The sequence below is a fragment of the Schistocerca cancellata genome, chromosome 5, assembly GCF_023864275.1.
Source record: "Schistocerca cancellata isolate TAMUIC-IGC-003103 chromosome 5, iqSchCanc2.1, whole genome shotgun sequence".
Classification (NCBI taxonomy): domain Eukaryota; kingdom Metazoa; phylum Arthropoda; class Insecta; order Orthoptera; family Acrididae; genus Schistocerca; species Schistocerca cancellata.
Window position 1 is genome coordinate 397,052,096 of NC_064630.1, and position 21,028 is coordinate 397,073,123.

Sequence of the window (21,028 nt, forward strand, 5' to 3'; positions counted from 1 at the left end):
TAGTGAGAATGCACTGCCTCGTGTCAAGTGAATGGCTTACCAACCTCAACAAAGAAGATGAGAATGCAGCTGATGCAAAACATGAGACTAGTTAGCCTAATACTTTATGGTAGGCATTTCTCTAGCAGATCCATAAACTCAGCAATGACAATCAAGCCAAAAATGTACAACATTTCTGTAAAAGTGAGATACTTGTTCAATCTGCTCTCCAATCCCGCCTATAAACTCTGCCTTGAGGGACATCTTTTCTTCTTCAAATCCAACATACTTGTCACTGACCTGCTATCTAAAACAAAGTGGAAATAGTCCAAGACTATACAATGATAAAATTTGCTATTTTCTTAGTTACCATTCTCGAAGCCATCCTAGGACATTACGTTTCCATGTAGTATAGACCTCCTGCAGACTTAGCTGATGATGAGCATGAATTCTTGTTAAATAGTTTATGATATTTCTGGTAAAACCACAAATCAATTTCTTTCTCGCACAAGGAATTTATTAAACAGCAGGAATACAACTCGGTCCCAGTGTCAATAACCATGATATCAAGGTTCAATTGCAATAGTTGTCAGATACCTTGCCTAAAGAGAGGATACAATGTCTTTCAGACATCCTTCCCAAGTGAATCAGTCTCTAGGTCAGAATAGATGTAACATTGCACTAATATGTAGGCTTGTCCTGCCAAATTCTTAGTAAATTTGACGTCATTTTGTAATCACTGAAATAACATCACCTCCTCTCTTAACTCCTGAAGTTTGATTTGCTTTCCTCGTCCCCTTTTGGGTGCTTCACTTTTTTTTGTCAGGAAGTTTATTTCAACACCAGTTACATCAAATTTACACAACTGATGCCATGTCTTAGGAATCATGACCTCTTCTGTTGGTTTGTTTATTTGTATCAAATTTAACTACATTTCTTTCTGCATCTATGTGTTTTATGAAACATTCTAATTCCTGATTTATTTTTAAAGTCTTTTGCCAAGAAGAAATTTTATATTTGAGTTTTTGTAGAAAACAAATTTCATATGTGACTGTAGGCTTTCCCGGAGTAAACTGTTGATGAAGGTTTCTCGGGTCTCCAGCTGGGTGGTGCACGCGGTGGTGGGGATAGCAGTCGTCCCCGGTGGACACGTTCGGTTCTCGGTGTAAGCATTCTGGCTGTGTCCGCGGCGGAGGATGTTGATGGGCGTGTTCCTGACAGATTGCCGCTAACGCAGGCTTTCATGCTGCGCTGAGTTGGTATCCCTCATCCCTGTTGACCAGGTTGTCATGAATCCTTATTTCTCGGGATTCTTTGATAATACTTTCCCAGAAGCCAGATGCTCGGCACAGAACATTTGTGTTTTTGAGGTTGAAGATGTATTCTTCATTTATGCTGTGTTCTGCTATGGCTGATTTTTCTGTGTGACCTAGTCGCACACATCTGACATGTTCCTCGCAGCGTTTAGATATACAGCGCTGTGTTTGTCCAATGTATTGTTTACCACATTCATATGGTATGCTGTATATTCCTGGTTTGTTAAGCTTCAGCAGGGCTGGCAGAACCTAGGAGTTCCCTCATCTTCGGTGGTGGGCGGAAAATGGTTTTGATATTGTATTTGCCCATAAGTCGTGCAATTTTGGCTGAGAGTGGACCCATGTACAGACAGAACGCGAGTCATTTGTCTTCTTCTTCTTCTTCTTCTTCTTCTTCTTCTTCTGGGACTGTCACTGCTTCCTTCTTCCTTTTAAGTGCCCTGTTGATCTGCGTTTCACTGTAGCCATTTTGGTGGAAGACTTCTGGCAGGTGTTGCAGCTCGGATGGTAGGCCGTCTTTTTTACAGATGGCACGCGCCCTAGGTACCAGAGGTGGTCACTTCTTCCGCTACGTCGACGACACATTTGTCGTGTGGGGACATGGCAAACAGGCGCTAGATGAGTTTCTGAAGCACCTCAACAACATCCATCCAAATATAAAATTTACAGTGGAAATGGAGGAAAATGGATGCCTGCTCTTCCTTGACATATTAATTAAGAGGAAGGTAGATGGTTCATTAGTCCATGCAGTACATAGGAAGAAGACAAACACACACCTATACCTTCACGCAAAAAGCTGCCACCATCCAGCACGAAGACAAACAGTTGTGGCCATCTGCGGCAAAGACAGCCTACCACCAGAAAAAAGACTACACCAACGACACAGCATCCGTCTGCTTGTGATGTTCTGCCTGTAGACCTGACAGACATGTCGACGAGTTTCGATGGGCGCTATGTTTCGTGCATTAAGGAACCTTATCATTGACCAAACCTTCCAGGCGGTGGAAGAACAAATAAGAGACACCGTCTTGGGGCACTGCTGCCATGGTACTGGCATGACATGGGACCTGTCTGGCTGGCATTTGACTGTCACATCATAGCTCTGTTACGCCTCCACAACTTCCCTGGCTAAATATGTCTACAGGAAAATTTACTTTCTGGATGCACCTCATTTCACTTTTCAGTAGCTTTTGGTAATTGCATTCTTGAGGTCTATTACTGCAAAAGAAACAAGTGACTTAGATATAGGGCAGCTGCTGATGGAATGGTAATAGGATGTATGTTTGGCAATGTGGTAAACAAAAAAGATGGACACATTGCTGTCTCTAGCTGTTGTGGATGTTAACAACACATCTACCCTTCCCTTGGTCACTGCACATGCAAACCAATAGTGGTACTCTGCTCAGAACGAGAAATAATAGTGGCTTAAAAAATTAATAAATATTAGATTTCATTCTAGCAGCAACTTATTCAATCTAGCTTCTTTACTCCATCCACCAAACACTGCTTCAAACAGTGAAACAAAGAGACAAAAAAATTAAAAATCTGGTAACTTAAAGAAAGACAGCTGAAAAGGCAAGTCTACAGGTTCCTGTTTAGTTCAGAAATTTACTATTCAGGAAAATAATATTGTCCCTTGTCTGTGCCTTCCAAGGCATGTGAGAATTCTACATTATACATTGAGCATACAGAAACTCCTCCCAAGAAGAACACTGGCTACCAGCTTGGGAAGATGTGGATACTGGCTTTCCTATTCACATGACCAGGTTGTCATGTCACTTCCTTCAACAAACTGAAGGTTTTTTGTTGATATGCTTCGGAATTTCATCTGTAGCAACGCTAATGTTACTTGCAGAGAAGTCTGATGAATTCTCAAGTTTTTTCAAAAATCAAATAGTTTTCTGTTTCTTTGCAAGAACTTCAGACATGATGATCCCATTATCTTAATACTGCTAAGAAATTACAAGTTTTGTGTTAAAAATTTAAAAATATTGTGAGTTTGTGCAATGTTGTTATTTCTTGTACATAAAAAACAGTTTTGCTGTAAAATTTAAACTAGCTAGAAAAGATACACACAGATATAGTGGTAATGGTTTAGAGACATCAAGATCACATGAGACATTTTTTAAATTGTGCCAGAAAGCTTAATCATCTTGATTTTCCTCATAAAAAGTTGCTAAACATTGAACCCCTGTTAAGCTAATGAACTGAAACATGTCAAGATGTGCTGTTTCATTGTGCGTCCACATCTTTTAATGAATTCTGCAAGTGTTCTGAATGCAAGATCTTTTTTCAAAGATACCTTACAACTTTATATTGCCCCTCTCATCTCCAATATCTCCCCAAGTGGAGTGCAGAAGCACAATATTGAGGATATGGACTAAACAAGATAGACTCTTGTATCACATTTCGCACAGTGTTGAATAAATTGAATGACTGTTAATATCTCGTTCAGTTCCAGTTTAATACTTTTTCCAATCCAATAATCTCGCTAACAAACTTTCTGGTTCAATATACTTGGTCCTTATGAGTTCCCTTTTCACTATTAATTTAATGTGCAGTCATTCCGAAGTAGTTTATTTTATGATACAAATTGCTCCATACATGCTGGTGACCGTCCTACATCTCTGAAAATATTCCTGATCTACCTACAAGCAGCTTCATGCCGAAGATTGGTGTTTTTCTGTAACTTTCTTGAAGCGGTGGTTCTTTAGCACTCTTAGTGCTATCTCCCAACATCAATACAAAACTGCACTATTTCAAAAAATCCAGCTCCACAAGCAACTTTGAAATGTAAAATGTCTTTTCAGACAACTGAACTTTTTGTCCCTCTTAGTATTAAAGAGAACAAATTAACTGCTTTGTCCAGCCTCATACTTATGTTTTAACAAATATGAAGTCACAGTTAACTGTCTGATGTGAGAATACACTTTCTATACAAGCAGCCACTATATCTTTGCTTTTTTCCTTGCCATGAACAACATAATCAAAATTCAGACAAATCGACAAATTCAGTTTGGTAACTCAAATTAATGTTCAGCTATTCCTTTAAACGTTATAAGAAATTATGCCTACAGTATTAATTTTATTAACGCACTCTCAGAAACGTTTACTCGATGCCTCTTCAGGTGGTCACTCTAGAACAACAAAGCATTAACCGGGCAAGCAGAATCTTCACAAATTGCACGTTGCAGGTTGTCAGCATCAAGAACATGCTTCAGAGATTGCGTGAAAGAAAAGGCTGCAGTAACACAGAGCCAGTACTGGGAGGTAAAGCAGTCGCAGACAGAAGGTAAGGACAGAAACAGCCTTCCACTGAACCTGAGCCTTACAGACATTCAAAGAATGCCCTCACACTCCAAGATTTCAGCTACTTGTACAGCAGACAGGATGGTGCCCTTTGATGTAATTATAACATTGAGTGCAAGTAACTCAACGTGACAAAAATTTTTGTCATAATATAGACCCTACTCTTTAATATTGACCACAAAGTAATTATGAATTGGGGACATACACAAACATACCTTACAGGTATCTACATCCTCATGAGCTTTTATTCACAAAAGAACTATTAAGTACCAATGCAGATCACTAAATATAGACATTATTGTCACTGGTATTGAGAAACAACGGTAACTGGAAAAACTAAACAAGAGCCCAGGACCTGATGGAGTCCCTACATAATTCTATACAGAATTTATAGGTGAGATAGCTTCTCTATAAACCATACTGCACCTTAGACCCTTAAAAAAATAGTTAGAATAAAGCACAGGTCACACTGGTCTACAAAACTGGCAGTAGAAGTGATTCACAAAACTACCCACCCATATCTCTGACAGACATTTGTTATAGAATTTTAGAACATGTCGGAACACAAACAAAATGAACTCTTACCAGTATGTACTGCAAAAACATTGGTCACACAAAACTCAAAGCCGACAAACCAAACTGTATTATCAATTTGGTGGAAATTTGTTACATTTTTGTTTGCCAGGAAAAAAGCAAAAATATCCTGAAAGGTATAGACCTAGGCAATTACGACGGTGCAGAATTTCTTGATTTCCAAGCACTCTAATCGTACCACATCAACACTCTTGGATAGAGATTTGTCTACAGATGTAGTTCCTTCAAGAATGCTCCAGGAAAGTATGATGGGTCTCTTGCTCTTCATGTTGTGTATTAATGGCCTAGCACACAATTTTATTGGCAACTTCAAGTACCATCTTACAAAAAAAAAAAAAAAAAACTTCTAAATATCCAGTCACATTCTGATAATATTTCAATATGGTGCGAAGACTGGAAACTTGCTTTAACTATAGAGAAAAATAAAATTTCACACCTCACAAAACAAATACAAGTATTATCCTATGAGTACAATATCAATAAGTCACCAGTGGAATCAGCAGACTCAAACAAATGCCTGCTTCCACAGCTTACAAGATTCAGAATTAGTGAAACTGAAGTCTTTACCGAACCCTCTCAGCATTTACTCTGTGGCAACAAAATAATGGATCCTGGAAACAGTGAGAAAAGAACTGTAACTTAAAGACTAGGTGGATATTAATTCTCACTGAATTTGTCACACTGTACATGTCTAAAAATTTCCTCTCCCCCATTGATTTCATTTGTTTTCAAAATGGTGGGCCTGAAACAGGAATCACCAAATATTTGTGTACATACTGGAATTTACAGTGACTCTAACTTTTATAAATATGAAGCACTGTGGAGGGATGTCAAATTGATATTATTATTGGTGTGTCACCATATTTCAAAATGCAACACACAGTACCATCAAAAAATATTGGTAGTTTCTCCTAACCCACTGTAAGTATATTACACTTTCCAGTAGCCAAGAGCAAGGATAGTTCACAAAATGCTTGTTTTCTGAAAGGTGGGAGAATGTACATAGCATCAGACAAATAACCGCAGTAGTTTTTACTGTTTCATGTTCCAAAGCAAAATAAAGAATTCCTGATCTCTTGGTGGAATACATGTGATAAATAGTTGTAAATGAATACGTCTGACAGAAAAATTGAGTAACAAAAATCATGATTCAATTTTTAAACTTAGTCACTGCTGTATTTGATTTTCAGTTCAAATTTTGTAATTGGCATTATGACATAATTTACATCACAGCACACCTTTCTAGGCCTAAAACAGGTTGTAGACGGGCAGTGTGTTCCAAGTGCTTGCTTACCAGCATAGCTCTGTTTTGAAAATACAGTTATTTAGTGATTGGCAAATGAAAGTAATGAAGGAACCAGCAAGAGGGTGAGGAAACAGGTAATAATGTGATTTTACATACACTATTATGACTTACCTTTTCTATTACTCCAGCTTATTATTATACTGTAGAACAGTGTATTGTTATAAAGAGTACTCATTTACATTTATATAACCTTTCAGTCTTTACAGATTTACCTCACATCTTCCTTTCCTTTCCTTTCCTCTCAACAAATCTACAAACAGTATAGTAAGTTTATGACACGAGTCCAATGAGTCTCATATTGCAATTAGCTCTCACATTATCCATAACTGAGCTACACATGGACATTTTGCAGTGTATTAAACCCTGGAGAGTTATATTATTGTTTCTCCTTTCAAGTTACACAAAATTACATTCTACTCACTTCCCTAGCATATCAGATCATAAAGAATTCACTACATGGCATCAATGAAAGTACTGATTTACTACAGCAAGATGCATGTACCTTCATCCGGAACTGTCCTACAATAAATTCAGCCACACACGCAGGTTTTTAATAACACATGGCATTAATATATTCACAAATGAACAAATAATGTACAATTCAAGCACTATAATTACCTTTCAGTAACAGGAGCACCTTCTGGCTTTCTTGAAATTATAAACCTGCAAGCCAATCCAGCATCCTTCACCATTTGGTCACCAAGAAATTCAGCCAGACGTTTAGCTGTTGAGATGGATGTTGATTTTTGTGCTCCATAGTCCTCTAGCTTTCGAGACATAGATCTATTTTCTGAGATGAGCTCAAATAGCTCAGAGTCAGGCATGTTGCAAGCCTGAAACATAATAGTGTCACTGAGAGGAGTAAAAATCTGTTACAGTGTGATCAAAAATAGAGGTGTTTGTATGTTTGAGTTGCACTGCATTTGTTCATTCAATCAGCTAGCGCAAGGTAACAACACAGGTATTCCAACAACAAATGCAGATGCAAATGTAAAAGGTACAGGTCATGTGATGTCTGTTGTACTTTGTCATGCACTGCTTGGTAAACGTGTTGTCCTACATGCATTTCATGGAAAACATGCTTGTGCCGCAGTGCAGAACAATTCAGAAATAATGAGATTAATCACCAATTTCTGGGAATACAGATTGTTACCAACAAGAACGGAACTGATAAACTGGCCATTTAGATAGGTGCTGAACAGGTTTAGATGAAGGATGTACTTCTGTGTACACCTTCAGAAAATCTGAAGACAGTATGTGCCCAATCATAGATTTCATATGGTGGTGGTCAGAAAGTGAGGCAGAAGTTTAAATTTTGTGCATATTATGTTCGAAGAGTGCAGCAGTTGAAGATCCCAGTTAAAAACAGGTATCTAGTGTACTGTACAAGGTTTCAGTCATTTACTGACATACATAGAATCATATAGATTCATAGAAGTGTAGAGAATTAATCACACAAAAATTTCCAAACTTCACAGAAGCACTCCTGCGAACCTTGCAGAACTAGCACTCCTGAAGTTTGGAAGGTAGAAGACGAGGTACTGGCGGAATTAAAGCTGTGAGGGCAGGTTGTGAGTCGTGCTTGGGTAGCTCAGTTGGTAGAGCACTTGCCTGCGAAAGGCAAAGGTTCTGAGTTCGAGTCTCAGTCTGGCACACATTTTTAATCTGCCAGGAAGTTTCATAACAGCGCACACTCTGCTGCAGAGTGAAAATTTCACTCTGGAATGAAAATATTATCCACTAATCTCTAAAAACACGTAGATTGAAGAGAAGTAGTCCTGAGTGCGATATCTTCAGAGTATTCCATAAAAAGATTGGCGACAATAGGGGAAAGATGACTCCCGATAGCCACACTATCAGTTTGTTCAAAAAATATGTCGTTAAATAAAAAATATGTTTATGTCGACATATGGCGACACAGCTCAGTAGTTTTATCATGCAAAAGTGTGCCAATTAACAACAGAAGCTCTTCCAAAGGTACCCGGGTGAAAAGAGAAACGACATCAAAACTAACTAAAAGGTCAGATGTTCCAATGCATAAACACTTCAACCGTTGAATAAAATCAGTCGAGTTGGACAAATGATGTTCTCATATTCACTTCATGGCACTTCTTAAGTTATCTACTACGCCATTTATACACATTGTGAAAAATAGTGGTCCTGTAACACTCTGCTAGGGCATGCCCACAGTTATTTTTACACCTGAAGACTTCTCTCCATACAGAATAACATCCTGAGTGACCCATTCTCGAATACACATTTAAAAATCATTCACAGCCTTCACTTTGCATATGTATCCAATATACCAATAAAATAAACAAATCTACGTAGTTTTAGATACTTTATCATTTTAGCTATCAAACTAAAGGTACAATGTTTACAATCTCAGTAAAGGATTTCTAGGACATGATCAATATTCCTTTCGCATCAAACAGGTATATAAGAGCAACTCACTTTGCTGTACAGGACATCAAGCCAATAATCAGCTACTCTGGCAACTGATTCATAGCACTTCTCAAGAGTGTCACCTTTAAGAAATGCTTCAAAGACGGACGACTGAAAAATTTTTACTAGCTGCAGCTCTCCTCGCCGTTTGACTTCGAACCTGTAATTGAGAAATCATAGAATGTTTCTGCATGGCAAAAGCATGTTCATCACTATATTGTAGCCTTGATTTACAGTTGTCCCTTCTGGTTTCTGGCACAAGAAATATTGTATCAGATTTGAAATTACCAATTAACTTTTGTAGAATCACATGATCAGACTATTATCCACAGAAAAAGCTGATAGGAACACCAGCTTTTGGAACCAAAAAACATTTCATTCGGCAAAAGAGACTGCGAATTGAAAGGATCGAGCCTACTCAAGGATTAAGCAGGAAAGTTGATTAAGATCTGGGTTCTGGTTCAAGTGGCACAGGACAGTACATGAATATGAACTGCACAGTGATATCAGCTTAGCCCAGTCATTGAATCCACTTTTTTGAATGGCAATGGAATGCATCTACCTTCGATTTCTAGTTTGCGCTTGACGTCTCATCAATGGAAAATCACTAAATTGCTGCAAACTGGTTTTATGGTAACTTCTCCCATAACATACACAACTTTTAACTGATTTGACTTGTTCCACATTTACTGTCACTATTGGCAATATGTTGAGCAATTTCAGCCCTTACATAAAATACTGTTCACAGACATTTCCAGTAGCGCAGGTTCTTTAAATGGCCTACACATATAAATAATTATTTCTAATGATTCTTGTTTGCGCCATCCCCGTGCAGCATGGATATCACAGGAAGGTACGATTATATCTGAGTAAGCTGACAGAAAATTGAAACCTATAACAACAGTTTTTTATGTGCCTCAAATTTCTTTTTTCCTGCTGATCTCGGTGCCTGTTGGTCTTCTGAGCTGGTGCAATAGAGACGTATGTATTTACACTCTCCCAATATTGTGTCAATTAAAACTTATAACATGAGGAAGTTGCAAGTTTTAATTCTCTTATCAAGCTACATCTTACTCTCCAGATCCCGATGTGACAAGGACTTGCATTTTTAAATTCACCTTTTCAGAGAAGAAGTCAACATGAAGACAGAATAGCCAGCTCAGCCATGCCAGCACTGTTGTACATTGTTGAGAAGACAAGGTAAATGTCAAGCCATACACCAAAACTCAAATGAATTAATATTCAATGTTCCACAACTGCCACAACGTTTCTTAACGTGCACACGTCCATACCTGCACATGTTTCTGGACTTACAATTTCTGGTGGGCTAAAGGTGCATTGGCATAACTATGTCAGCTGTGAATAATTCACATTCCCTCTCCCCCTACCTGCTATACAGTATCCTAACCACTAAAATAACAGTGGTACATACTTTCTCATATGAAACCTGACAGATAACCATTTCAAAGCTGTTATCAAATCACACAATTAGTGGATGCACCACTGATGTTACTGCTCAGACATGTATGTAATCAACATGGAGAAAATATAATATAAATAGGCGGTAATCTAGAAGCATTGTATGAGTGTAGTTTGAAAAGTTCTCGGAAAAGAATAGAAAAAAAAGTACTTACATTACTGAAACTTTTTAAATTTTTCAACTTAGTCTCCTTGTAGATTAATGCACTTGGTCTAATGATGTTCCAGTGCCTTGATTCCATCTCAAAAATAAGTTTCCTCCAGGCCTGCAAAATAGTTGTCAACTCCAGCTACAAATTCTTTGTTTGAAGATAATCTTCGTCCACCAAGAAAAATTTTCTGTTTTGGGAGGAGATTGAAGTCTGACAGCTGTATCAGGTGAATAAGGTGGGTACGGCAATAATTTATACCTTAGTTCAAGTAATTTTGCGGTGACAACGGCACGTGTGCGGGTGCGCATCAAGAGTCGGAGCACCCATCTTGCAGATAATTATTTCATTTCTAATTCTTCAGTTAAAATGTGATATAGCCTTTCAGATGACATCTAGCAAGCATGAGCAATTTTACACACTTTCAATTGGCGATCCTCCATGACCATGTTGTGCACTTTTGCAATGATTTCTGGAGTAGTGACACATCTTGGCCGATCAATGTGCAGCTCATCATCTAAGCTCTCCCGACCAAATTTAAATTCCTTTGTCCTCAGTTGAATATGGAGGAACAGTCCCCCCCAGTGATGTCTGGAAATCGGCATGAATGTCCTTTGCTTTCATACCTTTCTTTACGAAATATTTAATCACTGCTTGAACCTCGATTCTTTCCACCTTTGCAAATCACTACACAGGAACAACAGAACCACATGACCGCCACAGCTCTCTTCCAAGAGCACTGTTGTGGCACGTATTTACAGACAACAGTCCAATGAATATCACTTGAACAATTTGTCGTACTAGCACTGACCTCTCATGGTGATTCTGAGAATTTTTCAAACCACCCTCGGACGGTTGATGGATAGTTGCAAACTGAACTTTGATCACAGAAATTCAAAAGATATAATATACGAAATCACACGATCACTGACTTCAGCCATGTGTATGAATGCTGATGACAGACTTCATAATACACTATGTTGCTTTTTGCTAGCTCCGTGGGACTTTACTATGTGATGTAAACCACATTATTTTCAGCCACAGACATTTTATTAGTATCGGTGAAATGGGAAGGTTGGGCTGTTAAGAGTGGTACAAGGACTGAGGATTACTGGATGGAAGAGGTACTTATAGATTGGCATGACGATATTTAAGTATTTTGGAGACTACACATTTGTTTATAAAACCACTACGTTAAAATTTACAACAGTAGATAAGCTATATGTTCAAACAATAATTCGGTAAGCAAAACAGTTAGTTAGTTAATAAAGTAAAAAAGTTTACTGAAGGATTTTATACATCTACGCTGCACAGCTGCCTAATTACATAATGAAGGATGTCACTCAGTCCAGGAAAGATATGGCAACAAAAGCAATAAGTCAAACTTCGGAACCAAGTAGATACAATGGCACAAAAGCCTGCAGTTTAGGGTGGATGAAAACTTCAACATTAGTTATATGAAAAGTTGATTAGTTTCAGGGAAGTTATAACATGTTATTGTAATTTATCAATTCCTAGTATTCTACTGATAGGCATCACCAGCGCCACAGTTATCAATTAGCTTAGTTGAATCCTCATTATGTGCAGTAATAAAACTTTCAATTACTCATTACTTTCAATTAATATGGTTTCTAAAAAAGGATATACAGTCCTGTAATCAGCACCTTCAAATCTATACTCTGACACAAAATCCATGCCATGCTGTCCAGGTAGGAGCTGTAGTTGCTGATCCTATACTCCCATGCACTTGTTTGATGTAGACGTGTCCCCGTCCCCCATGACTAATTGGCCCAACTGCCACACATTTATGTCATCATAATTATTTGGAGACATTTGAAGGTGAAGTTTTAAGCTTCAAAACTGGTGAAGCAACAAATTAAGAAAATTACTGGCAACTGAAGCGAATTTTTATTCTAAAGTCTATAAGTACCATCCTCTGAATAAAAAGTTTGCACAGAATATGATCTGAATAATATTTGGATAGATTTGGGCACATAAAATATATACACAATGTGTATGAGTAGATTTAAATGGAAATTAGGGGAAAATATTATATTTCTTGTAAGAGCAAATGGAAAAATTCCAGCTTCCTCTGTTTCAGAGCATATCACTAACAGAACCTCTTCAGCACATTAAACACTTTTAGGATTGATAGAGATATTATTAGCTACTGTATTAATCTTTTACACCCTAACATTTCAAATAAAAACTATATACAGCTTTAAAAATGAATGCACATGTACAAACCCTTTGAGCTCAGCCAGTGAACCATCCAAGTTAAAAACAGCATATCTCTTCTTAAGTTTCTTTCCTTCCTCCTTTGAGGCAGGCAAGACCATTGCCAAATATGGCCCATCAACTTCAAAGAATATGGAATTTTCACTCCGAATTTTGTATTCCAGTGTCTCGCGATTAACAAGTTCATGGTAAACATCATTTGTGAAATGATCCTTTAAACAGACAAATTAACACATAGTTGTCATTACATTTTCAGGTACAAAAATTTCAAATCTAATGCTAAATTGCAAAATGAAGATGTCAGTCACAATTCTCTCTGTGTGTGTGTGTGTGTGTGTGTGTGTGTGTGTGTGTGTGTGTGTGTTTTTCAAGATATGCATATAAAATACTGTAAACAAGCTAAGCATGATGATGATGATGTTTTTGTTGGTTTGTGGGGCACTCAACATTATGCTAATCAGTGTCCGTACATGTTCCAATCTTTCCGTTTCCAGTCTACTCACTACCTGAATAATGATGAGGACAACACAAACACCCTGTCTCTGGGCGGAGAAACTCCGTGACCCGGCTGGGAATCAAACCCAGGACCCCGTGATCCAGAGGCTGCAAGCTAAGGAAGAGAAATATTTTTAGTCATTGGATATTGTGTAATCAACAGCTGGTTATGCAATGAAGTTTCAGTACACTGCACGTATAAAGAACATAAAGGGTTGGGGGTGGGGGTTGGATTGATTTGGGGGAGGGGACTGAACAGAGAGATCACCGGTCCCATCCGAATAGGAAAGGATGGAGAAGGAAGTCGGCCGTGCCCTTTCAAAGGAACCATCCCTGCATTTGCCTGAAGTGATTTATGGAAATCACAGAAAAATCTAAATCACTATGGCCGGACATGGGTTTGAACCGTCATCCTCCAAAATGCAAGTCCAGTGTGCTGACCACTGTGCCACCTCGCTCGGTAAAGAACACAATGGTTTCAGTACAACATAAGAACACATAAATAATGTCTAGTGATCAGAGGAAATTTTTAACATTTCTAAGCATGAAACATAGACTCAGTAAGGCAGCTCCCCTATAACAGTAGCAGTGAGACAGACAACAAAAATAAAAATCACTGACCATCGAACTCGATGTATCCTCCCTAAGAGTTGCCGAAAACACAGGGAGAAAGGAAAGACCATCAAAAGCAGATCCACTGCACTTACTTAGACAGGGACAGGAATTGCATACCCCATCAGTAACCATCAGGTTTGCCTAATCACAAAAATCATTTGATTACTGGTTATGATGGTATTTCAAGCAAGGCACTAAAATCTTGTGTTGACTTGATCCTGTCGCCACTTGGTTTACTATTTTAGGAAGTCGAAAAGACAAGGCAGAAATTTGAAACTATATGGCAGATTAAAACTGTGTGTCAGACCAGGACTCAAATACTGGATCTTTGCTTTTCGCAGGCAAGTGCTTTCTTGGATGAGCTATGCAAGAATGACTCATGACCCGCCCTCAAAGCTCTACTTCTGCCAGTACCTCATCTCCTGCCTTCCAAAGTTCAATGTAGTTCTCCCACATTCTAGGTTCAGGTTGAGTCCCAGTCTAGCGCTCTTTGGGGGAAACAATCCCCTAGGTTGTGGCTAAGTCATTTCTCTGCAACATCTATTCTGTCAATAGTGCCAGTCCCATTAGGTATGCAGGACAACTTCATAAAGTATGGAATGTAGGAGGGAGGAACCAGTGGAAGTAAAGCAGTCAGAACAAGTCAAGCTTAGCTGGCAGAACATTTGTCAGCAAAACGCAAAGGTTCCAGGTGCAAGTCCCAGTCTCACACACAGTTTTTATTGGCCAGGAGGTTTCAGATCAGCACACATTCTACTTCTGAGTGAAAAATCATTCTGGTGGCAAGATATATTTCCCAAGGGACTTAATTGTGTTGTAGTAACACATATTAACAATAGAAGAGACAAGCAAGTGAGGTCTAATTACAGACTAATCTCCTTCCTTCTTGAGTTCTCAAAAAATTATGAGAAGGTGAGTTATAATAAACCATATTAATCCAAGTATAAGATGACCTGATTATAAGACGACCCCCTTTTTTCATAAGGTTTCTTGAGTCCCGTGCTTGAGCAACTGTGAAACACAGGCAGCAATATCTTCTACGGGACAAGTCATAGGTAACAACAACAGCTAATACATAAATACAAGATTGGAATCACGATTCAGTCCACTTCTTGAACTGCAACTTATCCCACAATATACTGACATCTGTTGGTACTATCTCCACGATGGTTCTTATCGCTGTAATTTATTTTTGCGATAGCAATTGCAGTCAGTTTAATATGATTTATTTCATTTCTTTGACATTTCATTCTGGATTAATTTTCCTTCTCATCTCATTTGAATGACGCTATCATGTTCTAAAGCTGATTAAAAGCTGGTAATGTTTTTACTCAGTATTCTAATATGAGACAACGAGCAAATTTCTCATTTGCAACCCACTTAGTAAATCATTACAGTGTCTCATAATCAAACAAAATATTGATCTGGTTCAGGATCAAGTAATGTTTTTTGAAGGACAACATTTCCACGGTTGTATGTTATTTTTACTTAAAAAGCACGGTATCCATACATGTATGAGAACTTTTATTGCAAATCTGTCCAAACATAACAAGAGTTGGTAAGATGACAGAATTTAGTGCTGTTTCCTCCAAAGTTTCACAAAATTGTCAGATTTTAAGCAGAGCAATACACTGTTGTAGTGACTATTTTCTCGGATATTCCTTGTATTAGCGCCACATGAGTTAAATGCCATGTGATTGTTGGAGCAACATTGATACTGTGTCAAGGGCATTGACATGTCAGAAGGGCACTGACGTATCAAGAGATCATGAACCTGTTCAAACATGAGTACTGTTTGCCCAACCCTGGCCTTCCAAATTCTTCAAAATAAATCTGCTTGTGACTTCAATAGCGAAAGTTTCATCTGTAATTGTAAGATGACCTAATATATACTCTATTAAACAACATAAAAATGTTAACATCAGCAGCAATAGTTTTTGAAGGACAACATTTCCGCTGTTGAATGTTATTTTTACTTAAAAAGCTTAAGGATGGTAGGAGACAAGGTAGGAGACTTAAAGGAAGGTAGGAGACAAGATACGGCCAGAAGAAATGCTGTGAGGATGGGGCGTGAGTCATGTTTGGGTAGCTCTGACGGTAGAGTACTTGCCCGCGGAAGGCAAAGGTCCCGAGTTTGAATCTCGGTCCTGCACATAGTTTTAATCTGCCAAGAAGTTTCATATCAGACACCCCGCTGCAGAGTGAAAATCTCATTCTAGCATCAGTTTAATCTGTGAAGAAAAGACAACCCTGTATTTTCTCAATGACAAATCTGAGAAAAAAACCTTGTCTTATAATTGGGTAAATACAGTAATACAGAAACATGTTTCTGACAATAACCTCTTAAAGACAGCCTGGTTTGGCTTCTTTAAATGATTCTCTACAACAAAAAAGTATCACTGACTTTTCTGTGACTTTTTCCAAAGCCTCTGATGTGTAACTCATAAAAATCTATTAGGGAAACTAAACTGTTATTGCCTTAAGAGCATTCTCCATGCATGGACAGAGTTACATTTTACTATTAGAAAATAGATGGTAGTATTAACAAAAGACATCATGTGAAAAAATCAGAATTTAGAATGGAGGAATGTTAAATACGCTTGGTCCACTGCTGTACTGATCAGGCCTCCCAAACACCTCTATACCAGACACAGTAAGAAGAATAATGGAACAAGTTTACAAAGTTCACAGCAAACAACCACACTAGATGAACCATCAAGTGTGAAGTTCCCATGCTTCCAGATGAATAATAGACAAGACATGGCACAGGCAGTATTTGGCAATTTCAGATTTCCTGCATGATATGAGGGTGGTTTCAAAAGTTCTCAGAATTGTCATGAGGTCAGTGCTAGTGCAACAAGTTGTTCATGTGATAGTCATTGGACTGCCTGTAAACACGTGCCATGTCAGTGCTGTTGGAAGAGAGCTGTGGTGGTGACGTGGCTCTGTTGTTGTTCCTGTGTAGTGATTTGTGAAGATTGGGGGGGGGGGGGAATCTAAATTTGAGCAGTGATTAAGAACTTCATAAAGAAAGGTATGAAACCAGACTTCACTGTGGGGGACTACTCCTTCATATTCAACTGTGGACAAATGAATTTAAATTTGGTCGGGAGAGTTTGGATGATAATCCGCACATTGGTCGGCAAAGATGTGTCACTACTCCAGAAGTCATTGCAAAAGTGCACAATGCGGTCATGGAGGATCGCAGATTGAAAGTGTGTGAAATTGCTCTCGCTTGCCAGATGTCATCTGAAAGGGTATATCACATTTTAATTAAATAATTAGAAATCAAAAAATTATCTGAAAGATGGGTGCTGCGACAATGTGTGCCTGCAAACATGTGCCATTGCCATGGCGAAATTACACGAACTAAGGTATGAATTGTTGCCACACCCGCCTCATTCATCTCATGAGGCTCCATCAGACTTCCATCTCTTCCCAAAACTGAAAATTTTTCCTGTTGGATGAAGATTCACTTCAAACAAAAAACTGATAGCTGGAGTTGACAACTACTTTTGCAGGCCTGGAGGAAACTCATTTTCGATACAGGATCAAGGCACTGGAACATTGTTGGACCAAGTGCATTAATCTACAAGGGGACTACATTCAAAAATTAAAAATAAAAAAATTTCAGTGATGTAAGTACTTTTTTCTATTCCGTTCTGAGAACTTTTCAAACCACCCTCATACCTTTCGACAAGCTGTTGTAGACTTTTGCACCAGGGTATAAAACTTAGTTCGTAACTAGGAGTGGTCAACATTTTAGCTTACCTGGGCTACTTTGAAAGAAGCGAGTATTTTTGCGCCGCATGCAATATACTTAACTATTAACAATAACCGCCTGGGGGGCTGGGGGGTGGGGGGGTGGGGGGGTGGGGGGAAGGTTCTTGCTTTGGGATGCATGTGAGCTGCAGGTTGATCACCCTTGTTCTAAGCCACAGGCAATGGCACATAGCCCATATGAAAATTTTCATTTCTAATATCATGGTTCTGAATTTCACAGTTCACTCTAAATACCCTCTTATTATTTACTGCAAATAACATTATCGAACGTGCGGTATAAGAAGCTTAATTATGCCTGCTTTGCACCTATAAATCTATCTCACTGTGTTTCTTTCAGTACTGTCCTATGATATAATCTTCTGAGACAATGAAGCTAAGGTCAAGACAAATATGGTCTTCAGGAATGTGTAGTAATACTATTATGTACAGTAGATAACTGAACATCTTCCAGAAGCCTCTCCAGGCACCTCAGTATCCTTACAGTTTATTCCATAATGTTATTTGCAGTTAATAATAAAAGTGAATTTAGATTAAACTGTGAAAATTCCAAACCACAATACTAGAAATTAAAAAAAAAAAAAAAAAAAAAAGTTTACATATAGGCTAGTGCCACTGTATGTGGTTTAGAATGGTGTTTTATATATGGTGGAAAAGTCTGCAAGAGGTTGCCGAAATATCAAGCACGAAACCAGAAAACTCCAAATATTCACTCCTGTAGTTTACCACCCTGAGAGTCACGCATATTAAGGTGCCACCTCCAGGATGGGGAGGAGCAGTGCCCCAGATCGAATCTGTCCAACAGATTATGACGAGGGTTGATGTGCTGGCGAGCTTGGTTGTGGATTTTTGCAGTTTCCCCACATCCCAAAAGGTGAATTCGGGGCTGGTGCCTAAGTCCTGCTTCAGTTACACGATTCACAAATATTTAGAAAACTTTCACACACATAACACTACTTGCAGATAGTCGGAGTACACTCATTCCATCCTGGGGGTAACTGAGCGACGACAGGAAGGGCATCCAACCACCCCTTAAATTCAACAAGCCATGCCTGTTAATAATTGTGTCAAATCTGCACCAATATGGGACAGAGGCATAAGAGAAAGCAGGAAAAGGCGATTCACTTCTGTAATTTATCAGAATATATTGAACTTAAGGATATAAATTCTGGTGGACTCTAATGTTCCAATTAAACAAGCTGTTTTTTGCCTTGTAGTACAGAGACATCTACAGAGGTTAGTATGGAGTATTGTTAAAGAGAGAGAGAGAGAGAGAGAGAGAGAGAGAGAGAGAGAGAGAGAGAGAGAGAGAGAAGAAGAAGAAGAAGAAGAAGAAACAGCCGAGTAGAGTAAGAGGAAGAGTAGTGTTTTTCCAAAAGTGGTTACTATTCCCCTAGCATTCATACAAAATAACTGAGAAGGAATTGCTATCATTAGTCATTTGTGTTGTGTATAGACTGACTCACTCCACATCCCTGAAGACTCTCCTTACAAATATTTACAAAACACAATGTGTGGGTGGATGAATGACTTAATTATATAATACCACAAAAAACATACAGTTTCGGAAAGTCACCCATTCAGAGGTAGACAGGATTGAGAATATTTTTTAAAGCACTAGACAGACTCTGAACGAAGGGAAGTATAACAAAATAGAATGACTATTACAAGACAGGTTGAGAGGAAATAACAATGACAAGCAAAAGAAGTTCCCGATGAACATTTCCCGTGACTTTGAGCTGTTATATATTAAGCAATATTTTGTTGAAAGACAGGAAATTTAGCCATCTTGCAGAACTATATGCGTTCTCTTAAGAAAAATAATGGAGAGAATGAACATGAAATGTGCCATATAGTAGCCTACCAACACAAGGTTCTCAAACATAAAGTTTCGTTTATGTAGCACTTTCCAATACTGAATAAATGAAGTGCAAAGTTGAAGATTCTGTACAATGGTCAAAAATGCCCTATTTTTTTACTCATTTTTGAAAAGAAAGAAAAAAAAAAAAGAAAAAAACTGAGTTCTATAAAACTTTACAAGCTGGGGTCATTAGGAAGACCATGCTTTCAACTGCAAAAAATGTGTACTTGATTTTCCAATGCAGGCTAACACTCCTAGTTAATTTAAATCAAAGGTGGGTGTAATAATGTTGGCATAAAAAAATGTAAACTTCGGATTCTTATATCTTGTAGAGAAAACGCGTGCTGAACATGAAACTTAATACCAATAGCTTGGTAACATAAAGGTGTTGTATACAAAAGATCATTCATGTACAATTTTCCAATAGTTCACAAATTTGTCAGTAAGATGAAGATGCTTGTAAAAAGATGAAAATAGGATATATTCGACACTTCTTTTACAAATACCGTTTTCTTTTAAAGCTTCAAAACCAGTCTCACTGAAAACAACATGTTTTAAACTCCCCAGAACAGTGGGTTTAATTTCCAACATGGCTAACGATGCTACATAAACTGTGGCAAAGTATCCAGAAAAATTGTACTGCAAATAGAGTTTTACCTTTGGCTTCTTTTATCTTGTGGATTAAATGCATGGTAGACATGAAAGTTTGGAGACAACAATTTGGCAACATAAGGTTTTCCAGTACAAAACATCATTCACATACTGCTTTTCAAATTTCTACAAAATCAGTTAAAACTAGATGTTTGTAAAAATTGCAAAAATAGTGCAAATACACTCTAATTTTAGAAAATCAGTTTTCCGTAACTGATTCCACACTAATCACAATTGTAAAGAGCATGTTCTCAAGCATCCAGAATACCACGTTCAATTCTCAAATGTCTGAAAATAACAGACAAATTTGAGGCAATGTACCGTGGCAACAGACTACATTGCAGCTACCTGTTGTCTGTGTTTTGTTGCAAGTTGTTTTTACGTTTACATTGCCAAGTAATATCTTATATAGTGGGCTGGTCCATAATGACATTGTCACTAACGTTTCAAGAACATGAACCAACAATCCCATTGCAGTAGGGATCACACCCAATAGCTGTGCAATACCAGCCAATGGTGGATTCTTCATCCAGGTTCACAAGTCTGTAATTTGGTTTCTTAATTTGGGTTAAAAAGCATTGTGGTGGTACCTGTCTGCTTACACAGCCATTTGCTAAGTACCCTACCTCTATTCTCAAATCAGTAGGAGTATCTCACACAGGCGGCAAGCAAAAAGTAATATCTACACGCCTGGAAATTGAAATAAGAACACCGTGAATTCATTGTCCCAGGAAGGGGAAACTTTATTGACACATTCCTGGGGTCAGATACATCACATGATCACACTGACAGAACCACAGGCACATAGACA

The 21,028-nt window shown here is 38.2% G+C and overlaps 1 protein-coding gene across 1 annotated transcript in view; it reads right to left on the minus strand.

The window, feature by feature from the left end:
• The window catches only part of LOC126187863 (DNA polymerase epsilon catalytic subunit 1), a 332,843-nt gene that overhangs the window by 202,760 nt on the left and 109,055 nt on the right, over positions 1 to 21,028 (minus strand). Inside the window, exons 14-16 of the mRNA XM_049929181.1 lie at positions 12,825 to 13,027; positions 8,959 to 9,109; positions 7,123 to 7,337 (exon numbers count right to left, since the gene is read on the minus strand). Coding sequence (XP_049785138.1) covers positions 7,123 to 7,337; positions 8,959 to 9,109; positions 12,825 to 13,027 — 569 coding nt within the window. The remainder of the gene's footprint in view (positions 1 to 7,122; positions 7,338 to 8,958; positions 9,110 to 12,824; positions 13,028 to 21,028) is intronic.